Below are 20,208 nucleotides of genomic sequence, written 5' to 3' on the forward strand. Positions count from 1 at the left end.
GATTCGCTCTCATTCTCCCGTAATATTCCCTGAACGTCTGGTGCTTTTAGTCATTTTTGAATGCACTCATTTACACACCATTATTGCAATTCAATTCGTTTTTTTTAAAGCGAGTTCAACAGAAATGGTTTGTGTGTGAGAAAAAGAGAGATTAATGGTGTTGGCTTTCTTTTCAAACATTTTCTTTCTTGTTTCTACCCCAAGGAGGACACTAAGAGCAAACAGGTGGGTGCTCGAAATGCAGATAATCATCCTTATTTTAGATATTTTGTATCTCAACAAGTACAAGTAGAGATTTCTAAAAGGCTTCAGTGACAGCACTGATGAAGGGTCGTGTAGTTTGCATCTTTCTCAGCTTCCTCCTGCATCATTACACGTGTGGATGTTTGATGTCCTGCCCACTTTGACTAAAAGCCTCGTGATCATTTTATAGACTATTTATTGGAAACACTGTTAAGCGTAAGAAAGGATGCTTGTCATCCAGTAAACAGAGAAAGTGTAAAAAAAAGTTCCTTTAACTCTAAAGGCCTTTTTTGTGTGATTAAACGACATGTCAATATATATTTTTTCGAATGGTGTTTATCAGAAGTACTTTCACACAGAACACAAATATTATGCAGCAAAAAAAGTGATGTGATTTTAGGTTAAAGGTATATTCTCAGGCTGTGATCATCCAAAAAATAAATACATAAAAAAATTAATAATAATGAATATATATATATATATATATATATATATATATATATATACTTAGCATGTAGCATATTGAAAATAATTCATTTTTGTGGATGTTTTTTCATCTAACACATTAGTGGCGTCATGACAAAAACCTGGCAAAAAAAGAGTTACGATTCTGAAAATTAATGAATATTTGGTATTAATGATTAGGACTGGTGTTGGTTAAAAAAATAAACTCAATGAAAGCAGAAAATATAATATACGAATATATAATATCTTTTGATTTTGAAAGGCACATTTTTTGTACAGTGGTACATGAGCTTGTTTAATCTTAAAGCGGCCCTTAGGGTTGAAACATCTCAGTTTTAGTGACCTAAAATTCTGTTTGCGTGTCAAAAAAAATCTTTCCATGATTTGAACCAGAATAAATGTGCAGCTGATCACACCTGTAACATGTTGTCATGAGAAAAGCCTTTATTTATGATTGAAAAGTTGCTGCAGTTTCATGCTGTAACATAAAAGCAACACATAAAAAAGATACAACTAACTGCCATAACTCAGTTATAAACAGTAAAAAGGACATTTTCAGCCTCATAACAATCAACTGTTATTTAATGTGATTTTTAAAATTTAAAACTGTAACTGCACTCAGCAAATAAGGTGCAAAATGTCCATTCCCGGTTTGACTTGCTTGCTTGTGAGTGTGTATATGAGCCCGGGGATAAGAAGGAGGCCATAACGCTGTTGACCGTGTCAATAGTTCCTCTGTTTCTGCAGCCGTGTTGACTCTTTTCCCAAAATCCATTTCAAAGAATCACTCACATTTGCCCAAACACTTGATTTTCTGTCGGCAGAGGCGGCGTCACTCGTTTCACTTTCTTCCTTTCTCCAGGATGAAACTTTGATCTCAGTCATTGTGTTTCTTTCATTTAAAAATGTCGGCTCATCATTAATATATTTTGCATTAATGCGAGGCGTACCTTTAAGAAGTGAAAAACATGACTGGAGAGGACAGTTGTCTAACACGTTATTATGTTTTCTTTTTCTCGTTAGTCAAAGGAGGAAGTAAACAAGGTTGGTTTGTCACAGTCGTCCCCCTTTTCCCTTTGTAGAGCTTCTCCCTCTGATCCACCGCCTAAATCCCACTCCCGAATTTAAACTTGTCAGACTGATGTATAGAAGTACTGCAGGTAGCATTTGTTAGACAGTAAAACCAAACTGTCAAACTCATATCGCCCCATAGCAGAAGAAAACTATTCAGCATTTATAGACATTTAAGAGTGTATTTGAATACGGTGTCTGATAAATAATCCCCAAATATGAGCCAGTTCAAGATTTTGGGATATTCTTAGGGGGTATTTTGATATTTTGGTAGAGCTACAACAAGATCAGTGTATTTTTTTGTATTTCTTATATCAAATATATTTTTATGTACTTTTTTAATTTGACATTGTACCAAACAACTACTGTCAAAGTTTTACCCGCTTTATTCTCTTTTATTTTATTTTATTTTATTTTATTTTATTTTATTTTATTTTAAATTAATTAATTAATTAATTTTTTTTTTATTTTATTTTATTTTATTTCAAATGCAGTTAATCATCATAAGCTAAACATTACTGATGAGTGAGAAGTTATTAAATTCTGCTCAGTTATGCTCGAATTTAACCGCAAATTTGCATTGTTTCTACTGGGGATTATTCTGCAGGCATTTTATCCAGTTACACAAAGTACCCAGCAGAGTTTATGAATGGTGCACATCTTGCAGGTTCTTGACTGAAGTGCATGCTGCTTATAAAACCATGAATAATGTTTGTCTCAATTAGCTAATTATCCTTTTAACTTGCATAAATGGACTACCTTCCAAATACTTCTCGTTTGGGATGAAGTTTGTGTGCAGCAGAAGCAGAGAGACAGAAGCCTTGATGTCAGTTTTCCCTTTTGTCTTGTAGCATCCCAATAAACCAGAGGCAATAAACATAAAGCTTTTATTAAAATCACCCACTCACCATTACCCAATCCACCAGACAATACCACGAAACCCACCCAAAATAAATCCTCAGACTATTTTTACCTGCTGAGAAACATAATGTACAATCCTGTGTGTGTTTGTGTGTGTGTTTGTGTGTGTGTTTGTGTGTGTGTGTGCGTGCGTGCGTGCATGCGTGCGTGCGTGCCGTTACTGTTTTGTTTACGATGTGTTTTTTTTACTTTTCTGTCTTTTTTTCCGTTCTGTCTCTCCTTGAAGACGGAGGCCACAGCAGCCACAAAGAAGGTACAGTTGTTTGGTAGAAACAGATAAGAGCTCAACAAAAACTTCATACCTGTAGGAAACTCCTAATTTTAGGGTGTAATTGTTGTTAGGAAAGTGTGTTTGTGCTTCTGTTGTTAAAAGCAATATTTGCCTAAAACTATTGTTGTTGACACTTCCTGATAAGATTGAAACTGTAAGAAAATATGTTATTTGTATGTCTGACAGAGGGTAGCTGGTTTTGTGCTTTGAGTTTTTGCGCAAAGAAGTTTTGTACCAAACACTTTCTGGATAGATCTCTGTATTGAGATTAAACTGATACTGGTCTTCTAATTGAAATCGTAAAGAAAACGGTATTAGTCGCTGTTTTGGATTACAGTGAGCATGCGATCACAAAGTGGCTGGTTTGAATCTCAAATACAAAATTGCAAGCACCAGTTTTGCTGGATCTCATTATATCTGCACTCACACAGCTCTGGATTCATCTTCCTGTCTTATCTTGGCGAGGATTTTGGCAGTATTTTTCTTTAATCTCTCAAGGACACCTCACACACTCACATGCACACTCACCTCCAAAAGCCCATAAAGATGTTTGGCTGCACTCGACACTTACAGTTCACATAAACACAGCCGTACATTTAGGTTGTTTGGATTTGGGCCAAGAAGGAGGCGGATTGGACTCTCCAAACTTTTTACTTCGCTCAACATTTCTCAAATTAAATTGCAAGACGCTAAAAAACTGTCACTTCAAAGTCACGGCCGTCTTTTAGTCCAGTTATATGTTATGGCACTTTGCCAAATGTCCTCTATCTAATAGCACACTTATGCAGTTATCAATGGCACACTTTCTACAAAGACACTTTGGGATGTCTGATCTTGCTGCAGTCTGGCCACTTGGCTTTTGTAACATGTGGTGCATACTTGAGCTTCAGGCTGAGTTTTACTGGTTTTTTGAAGGTCTGTTCTCCAAGGCCAGTTTGTCCCGCTGGCTGCAGAACCTGCGCACGATGCACTTTGACAATAAGAATATGGATTATTTAATGTTTGTGAAACCATGGGCCACATTCATGCCCATTACGATGTAATAACGCAGAAATGGAAAAAAAAAATATACACGTCAGCCTCTGTCTTTGTGGAGATATTGAGATTTTCTGATTGCTACGTTTTCTCCTACTTCGTGAAAACAACTGCAGAGTTGTCAACAGGTCCGATGTCATTTCAAAGTCATCAAATACCGTTACTTTTTCAGTGCTTTCGGTGTAAGATCCAGACACCAAAAGCAAACTTTTACATCCGCATGATACACTGCTGGATGTTTTCAGCTAAGAAGGCAGCCTTTTGTGATGATATGACATGCCTCCGTACGGCAAATGACAAGGCAGCATGAGTACTGTGTACACGGCTCTGCAGCAGATGATTATGCCTTTTTGTGTGTGTGTGTGTGTGTGGTTTGGACCTTTAATGCTACAGATGTCAAATGCACAACCTTTAAGTGATGTATGTGTGAAAATGTCACAAAACAAGAAACCTGCACCTGGTTTTCTTGCAGATTTCTCAGCAAATTTGAAAAATGAAAATAAAAGATCCACTGTACTAATTATAGATAAATTGGAGCTAAGAGGTCAGGCTCAGCTGCAGAGAGCCCCAAAATCTGTCAAGAAACTGATGTCCTGCTCAGCTTTACTTCAACCCTGTCTACACTGGCTGCAAGGAGGCCCCGGGGCCAAAATACCCCTCAGCCATTTCTCCTGACTTTGTGGTTTTATTTTACTTTAATAGCTCTGTTGTGTTTAAGTGCTGCTCGTTGCTGGAAGTGAGATCCATGTTTGTGTGGTTGTGTGTTCAGGCATGAAGATTCAGTTTGAAAAATAAACTGTTATTAACTAATGCCCTGAACACACTGCATGTGTGAGCGTCGGAAACAGTTTTTTTATTTTTATTTAGATTTTTTGCAGCTATGTTAAAGGCATTTTCCTTTTCCTATTTAGGTAATCTTCTTGTAAAGTTTTACTGAACTCGTGCTAATTTTGGGGCCATTTCTTATTAAGTTGCTCAGTGCATTTTGAAAGAAGTCCAGCCAATATGCTCAGGTTTCAAATGGTTAAATGCTCTGACTTTTGCATGTAGCCCCTTTAAATATAGACTATTGGGTGCTGAAAGCGCCCACAGAGAAAATCCACATCCTTAGTATGTGAGAGTCGGCTAATTTTAGATCACTTCTTTAGCAGCTTCCGCCTCAATTCTGCTCTGAACATCAGCCGCAGTTTGCTCCCTACCAGGTTTATTATACGTCATTATTCACCAATTTCAGCTTTCTCTCAAGGAGCCTGATAACATAATAAAGAGCGACAGCCTCCTGCCATTAAATGAGTTCCACTTAATGCAAAAAATATATTTTTACTTCCTACTTCAGCCTCTCGTGGTGTATTTTGAGCCTCAGGAAATGGTGTGCTCTTTGTAGCCTGGAGCAGTCTTTTCACACACTGCTGAATGGGTTTGAGGAGGCATGAATGAGCTCGTCTCCCATTAAATCTACAGATTCTTCTCAGCTGAAAATCTTGTTTAGTCACAATCTTTGCAATTTGCATTTCACTCAGGATTTCTTTCCTGTTTGCTGATCTCTGTACATCACACACAAAGTACGCCCGCACTGTAAGTCACTGTGTGTATCCCTGACTCACTGTAGTCACTTTCTCGCCCATTGACACTGAGACGTTTATCTGGTGTGACACGCTCGAGATGTATTTCTGCACTCGCACGTGTACTGTGCAGTGTTTGCTTTTCAGCCGCTGCTCGAATCTGCTTCATGCATATTTATTTTGCTGCAAACTGTGTGCACAGTTCTGCTCAAACATCTGAAGAAAAACGCACTGAGGAGATGTTGATATTGATTTGTGGCACTTCAGCATGAGTTTGTTGGAAAGTTTTCAATTCACAGTACAGAAATAGAGCTCACAAACAAGAAAACCACCTTTTGGTTGTTTGTGCGCACTGTAAGTACAAATACTCAGCGTGTGCATGCAGAACCAAAACCACAGAGTGAATCCTCTAATGTCCAGTGGACGCAGCTGTGTCATCTTCTATCTGCAAAGTTCCTGTTAAAGCAATAACAGACTTTCTATCCAGACACATCAGCAGAGTGTCATACTTTCAGTTATTGTTATCTTTACACACCTTGGGTCTCATTCATCAAAGCATGAGTCTATGCACAGGTGCGCTGGTATTTATTAAACATGCAAACACACACCTGCATGCAGTGACCAGGATGAACCCACCTGTTCTGCACCCATCTGCTCGTGCACAAATGCTTGTTTACAAAAAAATGCCCCCAAAATGTCACATATGGTTAAGAACATCCATTTATGTAGACTTAATACAGAACCAAATATTGTGGAAAAACAGAGAAAAGTTGTAGTGGAGGTGAATGACGCCACACGAAACACGTTTTTATTGAATAACTGAATCTGGCTTCAGAACAGCTGGATGCTCAAGTTCAAGATCAACTTTATTGTCATGTTTTAAAAGATACAGTGAAATGTTTGTGCTCAGGGACGCTCTGCCTTACACAGAGGGCACGTATCCCGAGGCAACAACAACAAAAACATTCATTTATTTATGTATTTATTTATGTAACTCAAGTCCATATTTCACAGTATGGAGCACAAATATTGCACACAAAAATAACAGAAGAATTGCACAGTGTGGCCAATGTACAACTAATGTTACTTAAACAAAGTGGGGAAATTCTTCAAACAAAAAAAAGAATTAGCTAGCAGCAAATTTGCATCTGTTGTCTCTGGGCAGGTAAACAAACAAACAACCAAAAAAAGACAGACATTTAGATTCTTATTGCACACCAAATACTTATTTCTCTCAATTATTTTGATTGCAAACTTGTTAAAATCTTTGTTTTTGCAAGATTATGTATCCACCTGACAGGTGATGATGATTAATCAACATCGTAGCTGCGCGGGTGAGCTTTGGGAAGGTTACAATGAAAGAGCGCTCTAAAAGACAGAGAGGTTTTCAAATGACTAGTGCCACAGATGTGCATTTTTGGTCACAGAGACTCAGTCAGTATCTGGTTTGACCTCCGTCTGCCTCATGCAGTGCGACTCATCTGCCTCTGATAGAAGTGATCGGGTTGTTGATTGTGGCGTGTGGAGGGCCGGCCGCTCCTCTTCAGCGGCGGCGTGAAGTTGCTGGATATTGGCAGAAACTGGAACGCACTGTCGTGCACGTCGATCTGCTGATTGCATGACAAAAGTTTAAAATTTGTGAAAAATGAGAGCAAAAAAAGTGTTATATTTAAAGTTTTGTTCATGGCTTTTGTCTTTAATGATTTTTTGGGGCTTTCCTTTTGCAGCCAGTGATGTAAATATTATAAGGTTTTGTGCCAACGATTTTCCTGCTGTCTTTACAGTTCTTTTTAGCAGTCAGGTTGCAGCAGACATTGTAAACGCAGCGTCAGGATGACATTTCTGTGTTTGGCGCTCTTGTAGTTGGCTGTATATAACTGATGCTGAAGGCTTCAAATAACCTTTCATCACCTTTCTCTTCCTGTTCGTCTCTGTTTGTGTTGTAGCTGGATACAGAGGCGGCTGACATCCTCAACGAGCTGCAGGTGAAGCTCAACACCTACCTGGACAACTTCAGCACTGTGTTTGCCAAGAGGTAACACACACACACACACACACACACACACACACAGTGCTGCACTGATGTCTAAAGAACGAGTCTCTGTCAGTCCTGCAGACGTTTTTGTGTCTAACTCTGTCTCCTCCCTCCAGTTTCCAGACTCGTATTAACGGCTGCATGCGTCAGATGGCTGAGATCCTCTACCAAATCAAAGGGCCGCCCAACCACAACACCGCAGAGGCAGACGCCGACGCCATGCTGAGGCCCCTCATGGAGTTCCTGGATGGAAAGTGAGTCAAAGCATAACAAACACACACAGTCGCTCCTGTAGTGAGAGGCTGGGAGACGAGTGCACAAGAAGGTCTGTCACTTAAATTACTGTTAAAGATGAAACCAGTAATATTATAGTATATTATAGTAATATTATAAAATGAACTGAATTGTGCATTTATGTATTTAATGAATCTACACTCTCAAGAAAAAAAATAATACATTTGAGTCAGTATAAACTCGGTGTAGTAATGGGTTAACCTTGCCAAGTATCCACAAGTAGGCTCAGTATTACTGTTATTTTTGCACTTTTATGTGAATATTTAGGCAATCTAAAATATAGTATGTGTGTAAGCTGTTATATCTTCTCCAGCTCTTTTTAAACTTTCATGTCCCTGTTGGTTATATTTTTTGATAATAGTAATTTGAGCATCCTTTGCAGTTTTAAGTGTTGTTGTTTATGTATACCAAACAATAAATAAAAAAAACAACAACAACAAAAACACAAAATTATCAAAGTGAATTTTGGATGAATAATGTAGAACAAATTTTTTGGATGGGGTGGGGAGGGGTTGTAAATTTGAAGGGTTTTTCCTCATATATTTACCACTTTAATCTCAAATAATATCCAAGTTTTCTTCTAGCAAATTTAATTTCTTTTTTTTTCATTTGTTTTTTCCTCTGACTTTTATTTTATTATAATTTCTTTTTTACCAACAAGTGATTTGAATTTGGTAAAGATCTCTTATTATGTCAGTATGTGAGCTCTTTTTTGTACACCAAATAAATAATAACAGCAGAATATTTAAGGACTTTAAATGCTTCACACTGACCCCTGCGATGTCCGCACAGGTTTCAGCTCACTTGTTTTGCTGTTTTTGTGTGATCCAGTCTCAGTATCTTTGCTGACGTCTGTGAGAAGACGGTGCTGAAGAGGATCCTGAAGGATCTGTGGAAGATCGTCCTGAGCAGCCTGGAGAAGACCATCGTGCTGCCTCAGAGCAACGACAGCCTGGTACGTCACATCACGACGTCACGCTTCATCCCGACACTAAACTAAACCTGATTCCTGACAGAATTTAGCAGCGTATTCCTATAACGTCGTCAGACTCAAATATGTCCGTCAGAAGGTCTGAAACTCGTCCTCATGAAAGAACGAACACAAACACGAGATGATGAAAAAGCGGATGCATGATGAGAGTATTCAGAGGACAGTGACCGCGATCAGAGAAAATAAGGACAATATTTGTGCATGTTTTTTCCAGTTCAGTACAAATCAAATTCGGCTTTTTGTTACCCATGTCAGTCAATCTTGTTTTCTTTCCGTATTGATTTCCTTTAAATGTCTTTTTCAAAATGATGTTTTTGTCCTGTGGTGATGGAGCAGCAGGCAGGGACCGCTTTGGAAAAACTCTTTTTTTTGGCAACATCTGAAAATCGACCACCAAACAGAAAGTTTAAAACTCACCGAGAAACCAAATTCACACATGTGATATTCACATTCAGCATCTTTGTGTTTTCAAACAGCTTAGCTTGTGAATTAAGTTTCAGCAGCAAACAGGTTTCTCTTAATGCACAAAAACAGCCTCTCGCCTCACATTACAAAGCATAATTTATTTTTATTTATTTTATATAATATTATATTTTTGTTATTTCAATGTTTGTATTTATACATTTTATATACATATTTCTATTTTTTTTAAATATATGATATATTCATATTAAAATATTTGAAATTTGACACCCCCAAAAAATTCACAGTTCACAATTTACACACATCATATTAAAATTTAACATCTTTATTTGTGTTTTGTTATTGTTGTCGTCTTCAAACTTAGTCTCAGCAGCAAGTTTCTCTTAATGCACTAAAACAGCCTCTAACTCATAATTTTGATTTATTTATTTTATTTAATATTAGATTTTATTATTTCCATATTTATATTTATACATTTTTCTTTTAATATATTTTATATATTCATATTTAAATATTTATGAAATTTGACTAAGAGCAATCACAAAAAAGTTCAAAATTTACACATATCATATTAAAATTTAACTTCTTTGTTTGTGTGTTATTATTGTTGTGTTTTAAAATTTAGTGTCTGCTGCACATTACAAAACATATTTTATATTTATTTATTTTATTTAGATTTTTCTTTAATTAATTCATTTTCTGTTCTATTTTTATTTCTGTTTATATTTATTAATTTTGATTTTTTTTATAGTTTATATTAATATTTATATATTTGTAATTTGACAAAAGAAAATCAAAGAGTTTTCTGTCATTAATTAAATATCTCTGCCAAGTCTTTTCAGGTCAATTATGACGTTTTAGTAATTATGCAGATAAACATCATGATATGTGTGTTGGAGTCTCGTAGCTGTGCTCTGCCTCCGCCTAGTGGTGGATGTCCGCCGGTGTATTTCTGTTATGCAAAATGTTGAAATGATCCATAATGATTTAGTTCCAGTTTAATTTCTTCTGTTAACATAAAAATCAAAGTCAATTTCTGCATTTTGTCTTTTGTACAGAGAATTGTGATGTAAAATGAGGCATGAAAATATCACAGGAAGTCTCAGAGTGTGTCTCTCTCCTCCTCTTCCTCTCTGCAGGGCGCTCAGCTCCTCACAGCGGCTAAAGGATTGTCTAATCTGAAGGTAACACATGCAGAGCGGAGAAAAGGCGGTTTTATGTTTCTGAGGGGACGTTTAAAAGCCTGGAGTTTGCTGCTCGTCAACATGTTTGTTATTGAAGCCGGAGAAAAGAGTCGGAGCCTCAGGAGATGCAATTACCTTCATACGTGTTTTTACCCCGAAAAGATTATTGATAGAACAAATCGTTTCAAAACTGGCACCAAAACTATCACAAGAAGAAGTAAAATTAGCTTCAGAGACCACAAGTTCTGGCAGAAAAGGTTTTCTGAGGTTTCTCATCGGAACTGCGACTGAAAGTATTTCAGTCGCAGTTTTATGTGAGTTTAAATAGTTATTGAAGGCTGCATGTTAAAGGAATATTTCACCTCCTAAATGACAAATATCACTTTCTCAGCTGGTGTCATGTTAAATTTAGGGAGAAATCTTTGTTTTTCTTGCATGTCTCCACAGTGAACAGAGAATCCAACAAAGGGGAGAATTTTTAATACGTTTACAAAATCAATGTTGTAAAGGCTTCATTTATTCAGTCATATGCTGAGTATTTCACAGATATTCATAGTTAGTAGTAATAATAATAATAATATGTATTTGTAAAGCACCCGTCATACAAATGACAATAAAATGCAGCTAAAAATGAAAACCTGTCAATACATAGATATATATATTTATACATATTTAAATAAATATAAAAATACATAATGCATAAAAATACATAAAACATAATGTAATAGAATAAAATCACACAAAATTAAAAAAATAAAATTAAATTAAAAAAATTTAAACAAAATAACATAATTAAAAAATACAACAAAATACAAAATAAATTAATTTAAATTAAATTAAATTACAACAAAAATTACTAAACAACACAAGTAAATTAGTAAAAGAGCACATAAAGCACATTTTGTTGCTGGATGTCAGTGAGAACAAGCAAGTATCACTAAATATCAAACCTTTGCTAAATATCATGACTTATTTTCATGATTTCCCCTGTTTGTGTTCAGTTTGTTTTTATTTTTTTATTGCTGCTGTCATGAAGAAAAGTTTGTCTGATGTCAGTCTGTGAACTCTGGACTCTGCAGGGAGGCGGAGAAGCCAAAACCTTGACGCCCAAACAGTGTGTGATCATCGACGCCGGGCTGGAGACGATCAAGGTACATGGAGACCTGAACATTCACGCAGGCTGTTTGCAGCCCCTTAAAAAGTCTTAAATTCAGCGTTCGGTCCTCAGAATCGTTATTTTGCAAATTACGTTACGTATTATTACGTAATTGCGTTATTCCTCAATATTACACACCTTGCTGCAGTTATTTTCATGCAGTTTTTTTTTTTTCATCCTCACGTTGCTTGCTCTCTTTTCTTTCAGCAATACTTCCACGCAGGAGGAAACGGGCTCAAGAAAGCGTTTGTCGAGAAAAGTCCTGAACTGGCTTCACTGCGTTACGCTCTCTCTCTCTACTCCCAGAGCACCGACGCGCTCATCAAGACCTTTGTCACCACACAACACTCTCAAGGTAATCACACACACTCACACACACACACACACACTCACACACACACACACACACACACACACACACACACACACACACACACACACACACACACACACACACAGCTTTTTGGGAGTGGTTAAAAGTCTCTTTAACCTTTCTGCTTTTCAGTGCATAATGGGATGGGCATCAGAATCACTGGCAATGAAAAGATTCGCCCTGATAGAGGTAAGTTCCCCAAAATTGGGCTTTTTGTTGGGTCGCTTGTAGAAAAATACAGTGAACATCCAAATATTCGAAGTTTATGACATTAAACTGAACGTCTTTATTTGTACTTTTTAGACATAAAGAGTCGCTGAAAAGGTGCTTTACTCTATAAACCCTTTAAAAACCTGGAAAAACTGGCTTGATTTCTTTCAACAACATGGGAGGAGGCGATAAGCAGCTTAACAAGAAATGGCCAAAAAATTAACAAGAAATTAGTAAAAAAGTAACAAAGAAATACCTGAAAAAAGGCAAAAAAGAAGAAAACAAAAACAAACAAGATGATGCTGGCAATGCTAAAAAAAGTTTTTCATTTTTCTGTAACAAAATGTTTAAATTTATATAATTAAATTAATTTTGAAAATAGAGGGTTTTTTTTTTACATTTTTCCCAGTTGTTTTTTTTTTCCAATAATATCTATGTGAAAGCTAATTTTAGATAATTTCCATGTCACCTTTTCCTAATTTGTTGCAGTTTGTGAGGGTTTTTTTGCGTTTTTGAAAGAAATCAAACCAAATTTCTCAGGTTTAGACATTTAACTATCAAGGCACAGAGTTGCAGTAAATGTGACGTTTCCTTGTTAATGAAAAAAGGTATGAAAGTTTAATGTAATTAAACTGTGGAGATATTTCTTCAGCATTGCAGAGCACGGACCCCATGTTGGGTTTTTAATTTATGCTGTAAATTATAAAATTATCACTTCATTAACAAGTGACTGTAACAGTCTCAGATATGGCGGTGTGTCTTTAATGTCACTTTTCTAATTTTCCCCATCAGCCTTTATAGCAACAAAAGCGATTTTAGAAACTTTGCTGAAATATAAGATAAGAAAGTGGGTCACTGCAGCAGCACAGAGATCCAGATGAGAATAAAGCGATGCTGTTAATCGTGTTAATGTGTGACGCCGTGGTTGCGTCGTGCAGGCTCGGGGGTGGAGAAGCCCATCGGAGAGGCCGTTCTGCAGATCGACATGTTGATCGGGAAGGAGCGCAAAGTCAGCGTCAGAGGTGAGACTCCTAAATTTAAAATATGCAAACATTTATAAATAAATCCTCCTGCTGTATCGGAGGTTCGACCCTTTTATCGCTATATTTGGGGTTTCATCAGAACTCCAAATCAACTCTTCACAATCCAAAATACTAACCTTTACTGACGAGACGTCACATTTTACTCCTGTAAAAATCTCCTAAACTTAATCTATTTCTTTGAGGATTGAGGATGTTACATCCTTTTTTTTTTTTTAAATTAGAGAAGAAAAGTCTAACAGTGAAAGGCAGCTCTAATAAGTTTTCTCAGAAACTCTTTCATAAACTACTTTTTTTAAATTTATTTTTAATTATTATTCTTTTTATTTACTTTTCTGTCTTTTTTTGTTTTTTTGTAACCCTTATATTCAATATTTAGTGCTTTCATACAAACAAATACAAAGTTAACAGAGCAGTAATATGGGGTTCAATATTTTAATTCAGTTTCAATTTTCAAATCTTATTTATAAAGCCCATTTTAACAAAACACTGCAGCAAAGCATTGGATGGAAGTAAGAAAGAAACAACAATTATGCACATAAATATGCTGTAAAAAAGTAATAAAATACAATAATAAGAAAGTAAAAAAAAATAAACAGATAAACAAAAGACAATGCAAACTAGTAAAATACTGTTGTGTTGATCGCTTTGGTTTAGTTACATTTCATGAGTTTTTGATGGCGTTACTTATTCTTTCTGCTCGTGTCTTTTTCATCTTTTCCGTCTTTGTCTTTAACCTAGTTTACATTATGGTAATTTTAATTACACCCAGACTATCTACACCTGTCACTTTATTTTCTTGTTTGGAAAAATATTTAACAATATTTATGTGATTTATGACTTCTGTTTTTTTCAGTGCAGAGACGACGTTTATTGTTTAAAAAGAAAAGACTTGTAATTCTGTAAAGTTGTCATTTGTCGATTCCCTAATTTAAAAAAAATTCCTGTTTTAACCTCTTTCTAATAAAAATCTTAACCTATAATTCAAATCTTGAACTAATCTGTTAGAGACCACACTGGTGTTTTTGCATGTTTCAGCCCATTAATCAGTTGTTTCAGGATCAGAAATGATTTAATTAATTTAATTTAATTTTCGTTACAGTGGCTCTGAAGCGTAGAGAATTATTGCAAGTAGAAATAAATACCAGCAAATTTATATAAAAATATAAATTAAAAAAGTAGAAATACACGTGCAGCTAAAACCACGTAAATGTGAATCCAGCGTTACGTCACGAACTGACTCTCCTCCTCTTTCTCCGTCAGTCATCGCAGTCAACGACATGAAGTGGCAGACGTCCGGGATGTTCCGGCCTTTCGTTGACGTCTCCATGGTCGGTCCCTTCCTCGCCGACAAGAAGCGCAAGTTCACCACGAAATCGAAGAACAACAGCTGGTCGGCGAAGTTCAACGAGGCTTTCCAGTTGTGAGTCTGAAATCTGAACTCTTACGCACACAAACGAGCTCAAACTGTCACAGATGAAATATTCAGGGTTCGTACGGTCATGAGAAACCTGGAAAAGTCATGGAATTTGCAAAAAGCTATTTCCAGGTCTTCAAAAGTTTTGTTAAAAACTAAATATACCATTGAAAGTTTTGTAAAAGTCATGGAAATCTGTTTCACAAACCTGCCAAACAACACGTGATGTGTTCAAGGACTGCTGGAAATTTAATCATCCAAAGATAATTTCTGTTTTTACAGTTTCTGGCGAATAAAACAGGAGTTTGGAAGGCAAAGTTTTAATGGAAAAAAATAATTGCCAAAATATTTTTTTTTCAAAAATCCCCCCAAATTAAAATAAATAAATAAATAAATAAAAAATAAATAAAATTGCCAAAAATTTTGAAAGAAAGACGTTTTCTTAAATTCTTTTTCCTATTTTAAAGAAAGAATTGCCAAAATGTTTTCTTTGAAGATCTGCAAAAGGTTCTTTAGAAAAAACTCTTTAGAAAATGCCAAAAGTTTTAAAAGAAAAAAATGCCAAAATGTCTTCTTTAAAAAATCGCCATAATGGTTTTTTTTTTAAATTACCAAAATGTTTTCTTCAAAAATTGGAAAATATTAAAAAAGAAAAATGTTTTAGAAAAAAAAGCTTCAAAGCTGCGGGCCTGTGGGCTTGAAAGACAGTTTTATATAAAAATTGGCGGTAACAAAAATAGAAAATACAGCCATTTAAAATTGTTTGCCCTCCCCTAACCCTAAATTATAAAGTAAGTTCCTTTCGGGTGCTTAAAAATGATTTGACATGCCTCGTCCTCTCAGCACCTCCCCCTCCCCTCTCATAAATAACCAACAGTCCCTTAGTTATATTTAAGTATTCAGATCTAATCCTGTTCTGAAGTCATTATTTTTTTAAATATATATTTTTAAATGTTTTTATTTAGAACAGATAAAAAATAACAGATGAAGAGTAGCGATGGATGTTTCAGAGAATGTATGGTCTTAAAAATTTGACTAAAAGTCATGGAAATGTTTTGGTAAAAATGTGTATGAACCCTGAATATTGATTTTTAATTCCTCCTCGTCTCTGTAGTATTTTGGGTAAAGAGTCCCCAGACTGCTACGAGCTGCAGGTGACGGTGAAGGATTACTGTTTCGGCCGGGCGGACCGCGTGGTCGGCATGGCCGTGGTTCAGCTGCGCGACGTCGCCGACCGCAAGAGCTGCGTGTGCTGGTGTCCGATCGGACCGCGAATCCAGACCGACGAGACGGGCCTGACGGTGATGCGTATCCTGTCCCAGCGGCCTGCAGACGAGGTGGCCAAAGAGTTTGTGAGGCTGAAATCTGAAACTCGTCCCGTGGAGGAGGGCAGATGAGCAGAGATTTGGTGAAAATGGTGAAAATGTGAAACTGGATCACGTTCAGGGTTTAGAGTCAGAGCTACGAGGCTTCATCTGTTGTTTATGAGCACTGACATCATCATCATCAGGAAACATCATCATTAAAGCCTCTGACGTGAAGAAAATCCCTCAAATGACACAACAAAGTTGACCATTTTTAATGGATTTGATAAAAAAAAAAGTCATATTTAAGTCAAAAGACACATTGTCGAAGGAGAATCTTTCTCAAATGCTGAAAAACAACATAATTGTAAGCAAAACTTGGGTTTAAATCACCGACTAAGAGATCATAGTTTTTCATCGTAGAGAAACTTTTGAGATCTTCGTACTCTGATGATTTACTATTTTGGTCGTCTGTAGCAAAATAATCTGTCATCTGTTTGCCATCAGAGCTGCTAATCCACAGCTTTTTACCGAACATGCATTCACTGGAATCAACGTCTGTGTCCAAACGACAGCATGAAAACATGAACAAGGCATCGGTTTTAAAACCGAAACACACCTGAGCAGTAAATTCTGACTGCTATTAAGTGACTGTTTATTGATCATAAATCATTATGAGGAAATAATCCCAGATTATTCTCCTGTCGGTGCGTCAGAGGCCTTTTGACTGCTCACAGATATCTTATGACGTTTATTCCACTGTTGACTCTGTTTTTCCAAACAACGTGACACTGGAAACAAGTCATCGACCAGCTAATTAATGTCACAAAAACACGTTAAAATGAACAAGTGTCGTATAAAAAAAGTGTCGTATAAAAAGGACAGCTGGCAGGACAGGTGTGACGTTTGGACGGCGTGTTATGTGTGAGACGCTGCAGAGGATTTAAAAAGTAGCAGCTAGAAGAAGAACAGCAGACGGAAATGTCCACAAATTGGGAAATGATTGAGATTTAGGAGCTCGGTAAATGGTTGTTATTGCCATGTTACGCCATTTTTAGCGTTCATGAAGCGCTGCAAGCGCAAATGTTTGATGTCACACAAGAGGCCAATGCTGTTTTATTAAACGTCACACCCGTAACGCCACTTTTCTTTCCACGATGCCGGCATGCTGTCTAAAATCCCACACTGGAGCGGCATGATGCTGCTTTTGTTTGGCTTTATGTAAAAATGCAAAGGCTGCGTAAAAAACGGATGTAGTCGCAGCTCTAAAGCGCTATCTCTGTGTAAAAAAGGGCTATTAAGTAACGTTCAACTCACAATTAGACTTTAAAGACTGGCTGCAGGATCCTTCATGACACTGAAAGATTTTTAATATTGCCACAATTCGAGCAAGATGCCCTTTTCAGCATGCATTATGTCCATGTCACAAACTATATACACAGCTGGGGTTAACCAAAAATAATCCCCCTACTTAAAATAAACACAAATGAAGCAGTACTTTTGATTACTCAATTTCTGTTTAAAATGATGACAGAATTAAGTGCAACACACATCGACCGCATCTCGTGTCAACTACTTTTATTCGCACACGCAGCACCAGACACGAAGAAGAAGATTTCAGGAGGAAATGTTGTAAAACTGAAGCTTGTGTACGCTGTAGGAGGAGCGGCATATTCTGACGAACCAAAACAAAGTGTGTCGAGATCAAACAGCAAACTCCGAGGCTGAGAAATGACGCGCAAGTGCCAAAAACTGCAGTTCCTCTAATGGCCACTAGAGGCTGGCTCCGAGAGCGAGTCCATAGACTCCCATGTTAAAATACCCAAATTTACAGCAGAACTAATAATAATATGATGATGATAATGATTTTTTTCATTTTTTATTTACACAAATAACAACGATCCAGTATACAATTAAACATATAGAAAAATAAAATGAAATAAGAAAGAGCCAGAGGAATATCACATTTAACAAAACAAATTGCAAAAAAAATACAGATATCAAGTGTCTTGGTAGCCTTTTTGTAATTTGAATCAATGAGTAGTTTCATATAATGTTCAATATCCTTAAAAAATAACAATTTTAGTTTTTTATTGCTAAACTTACATTTATATATTAAGTAATTTGCAAAAATCATTACCAAGTTAATTATAAAGATAGGCGACGGCCAAAATGTTGCACTAAACATGATGGCTGCGTCCGTTATTTTATACAGTCGGTGGTGAAGATGCAGCTAATGTGTGTTGCTCTTTTGTGATGAAATTTTGGTGATATTTTTCCCGGACTGAATATTTAAAAAAAAAATTTAAAAGAACGAAAAGATGACACACCAAAAAATATATTTAAATCAGCTCTTATCAGTGACGTAGCCTTAAGAAAATGTCGTGTGGCTGACGTAGTTAGCTCGATGTACTTTCAGAGAGACTTTAAATGGGTCCCAAAAAATAAAAAGTCACTGATTTTACTTTCTGGAGCAAAGAATAATGTAGTTTAAAGTGTGTGAGTGACCACTGAACTGTGGCCTGAAGAACAAACATTTAAAAAATCTGTTTCTGCCAAACTGTGACTGTGGACGCCGTTTACCTGCCGACTCGCTCTGAACGGAAACCAAAAGCTGACGACCTGTTTTCGGGGTTTAATAGCGTGAACACGTTTATGGAGGACCAGAAATGGACCTTAATGAATTTTATTTTGGTTTTTTTTTAAAGCTCAAAATTGGTAAACAAAAATCTTTAGCCTTGCCGTGCATGCACCGTCACATTCTGTACCAATCGTATGTTTACCTGATCGGTGTTTCTGCATTAGACGCACCACAAACTTGGACCAGGATGGAAAATAAAAAACAGGTCGATCAATCGAATTGTAACCGATCCACACTCTTGTGAGTTTACTTCGTGCCAAGAAACGCAATTGTTCAGCGAGCCGCGTCCAACCAGCTCTCTCTTTGGTTGTTTGCGGACAGATGTGGTCATTGTAGACGTCACATTTCGTGCTGCACGCTCGCCAAAACAAAGCTGCACCGTGGCTCCAAATTTAAGAGGATCTGCTTTAGACTTTCGATGAGTTCAGAGTTTGGTGCTGCTTATTATTTTACAATGGCCACAGCTGCAGTGACACCTGAACTCTTGCACTCTAACTGTAAGTTTGTAAAAAAATAAAATAAAATAAAATAAAATAAAATAAAAGCCTACGACCAGAGCATGTATTTATTGTAAACAAAGTAGAATTGTGATCTTTTTCATGTATGTACTGTGAAATATGAAGATGGATCAAATGTATGTAAAGTAGTTATCATTATTCTAATGTGACATATGTTGAATATACTTGTAACAATATTTTGTACATAAAATATTTATGAATCAAGGCAGTGGGTCCTGTCCTCTGTGATCCAGAAGTCCTGTCCGTTTACTGCAATCTGCAGTATTTTTCCCATAAAAATTAGAAAAATAGAGTCCTAAAATTACTCTGAGTAGACCATTTTCACAGCAGATATTTTAACCTGTTAAAAATGTTAATATTTTGTTTTCCTGCTTTGGTTTTGCAGTGTTTCCCCAGAGAAGGTGACTGTTTTAAGAAAATAAAAGCCTTGTAAAACAGCATTTATACTAAAGTCATGGTGATATTAATCTGCTGCGCTGCAAAATCAGTTTTTGGGACACAGTTAAACCCCCACATGTGATGCGTCTCACCAGATTCAAGCTGCGATTTGGATCCAAATTGTCCACAACCTGAATTAACTTAAGGTTGTGTTATTGAACACAGTGTGTTCAGAATATGTAACATATTTCTAACTTTTAGTCTGATATTAATATGCACAGGTGAAACTAAAGAATATTCTCCTTACTGTTAACATAATAGTTTTTTCTGTAGCCTTCTGAATTTGAACATTTTTGAGTACGTTTAAAAATGTGTAATTATACTTTAGGTTTCTTTATTGCAAATTTCTGCACAGTGCTGTCTTTGTATTATGTAGTAACATTATTTGTAATATGATAGTTGTAGTAGTATTTCATAATTAAAGGTCTAAAGATCAGGGTTTAGTGACATCTAGTGGTGAGCTTGCAGATTGCAACCAAGAGAAATTAATTTTATACTTACATATTTTTATATTTTCAATTACATTATTTTGTATTAAACAACAGTCATGATGCCCATAATAACAAGGAGAAGCAAAGTGACTTCTATCAGATTGTCTTGATTTGGGACCGAAATT

The 20,208-nt window shown here is 36.3% G+C and overlaps 1 protein-coding gene across 2 annotated transcripts in view; it reads left to right on the plus strand.

The window, feature by feature from the left end:
* Positions 1–16,400, plus strand: part of LOC121944715 (protein unc-13 homolog B-like) — an 89,608-nt gene extending 73,208 nt beyond the window's left edge. For both annotated transcript variants that reach the window (XM_088076352.1, XM_088076353.1), the window contains 10 exons: positions 7,515–7,603; positions 7,720–7,857; positions 8,729–8,852; positions 10,451–10,495; positions 11,575–11,646; positions 11,859–12,006; positions 12,157–12,213; positions 13,173–13,256; positions 14,538–14,697; positions 15,806–16,400. In XM_088076352.1, coding sequence (XP_087932478.1) covers positions 7,515–7,603; positions 7,720–7,857; positions 8,729–8,852; positions 10,451–10,495; positions 11,575–11,646; positions 11,859–12,006; positions 12,157–12,213; positions 13,173–13,256; positions 14,538–14,697; positions 15,806–16,088 — 1,200 coding nt within the window. In that variant the 3' untranslated portion in view covers positions 16,089–16,400. The remainder of the gene's footprint in view (positions 1–7,514; positions 7,604–7,719; positions 7,858–8,728; positions 8,853–10,450; positions 10,496–11,574; positions 11,647–11,858; positions 12,007–12,156; positions 12,214–13,172; positions 13,257–14,537; positions 14,698–15,805) is intronic.
* The last annotated feature ends 3,808 nt before the right edge of the window (positions 16,401–20,208 follow it).

The sequence above is a fragment of the Plectropomus leopardus genome, chromosome 4 (assembly GCF_026936395.1).
Source record: "Plectropomus leopardus strain MGB_pleo_1.0 chromosome 4, ASM2693639v1, whole genome shotgun sequence".
Taxonomy (NCBI): Eukaryota; Metazoa; Chordata; class Actinopteri; order Perciformes; family Serranidae; genus Plectropomus; species Plectropomus leopardus.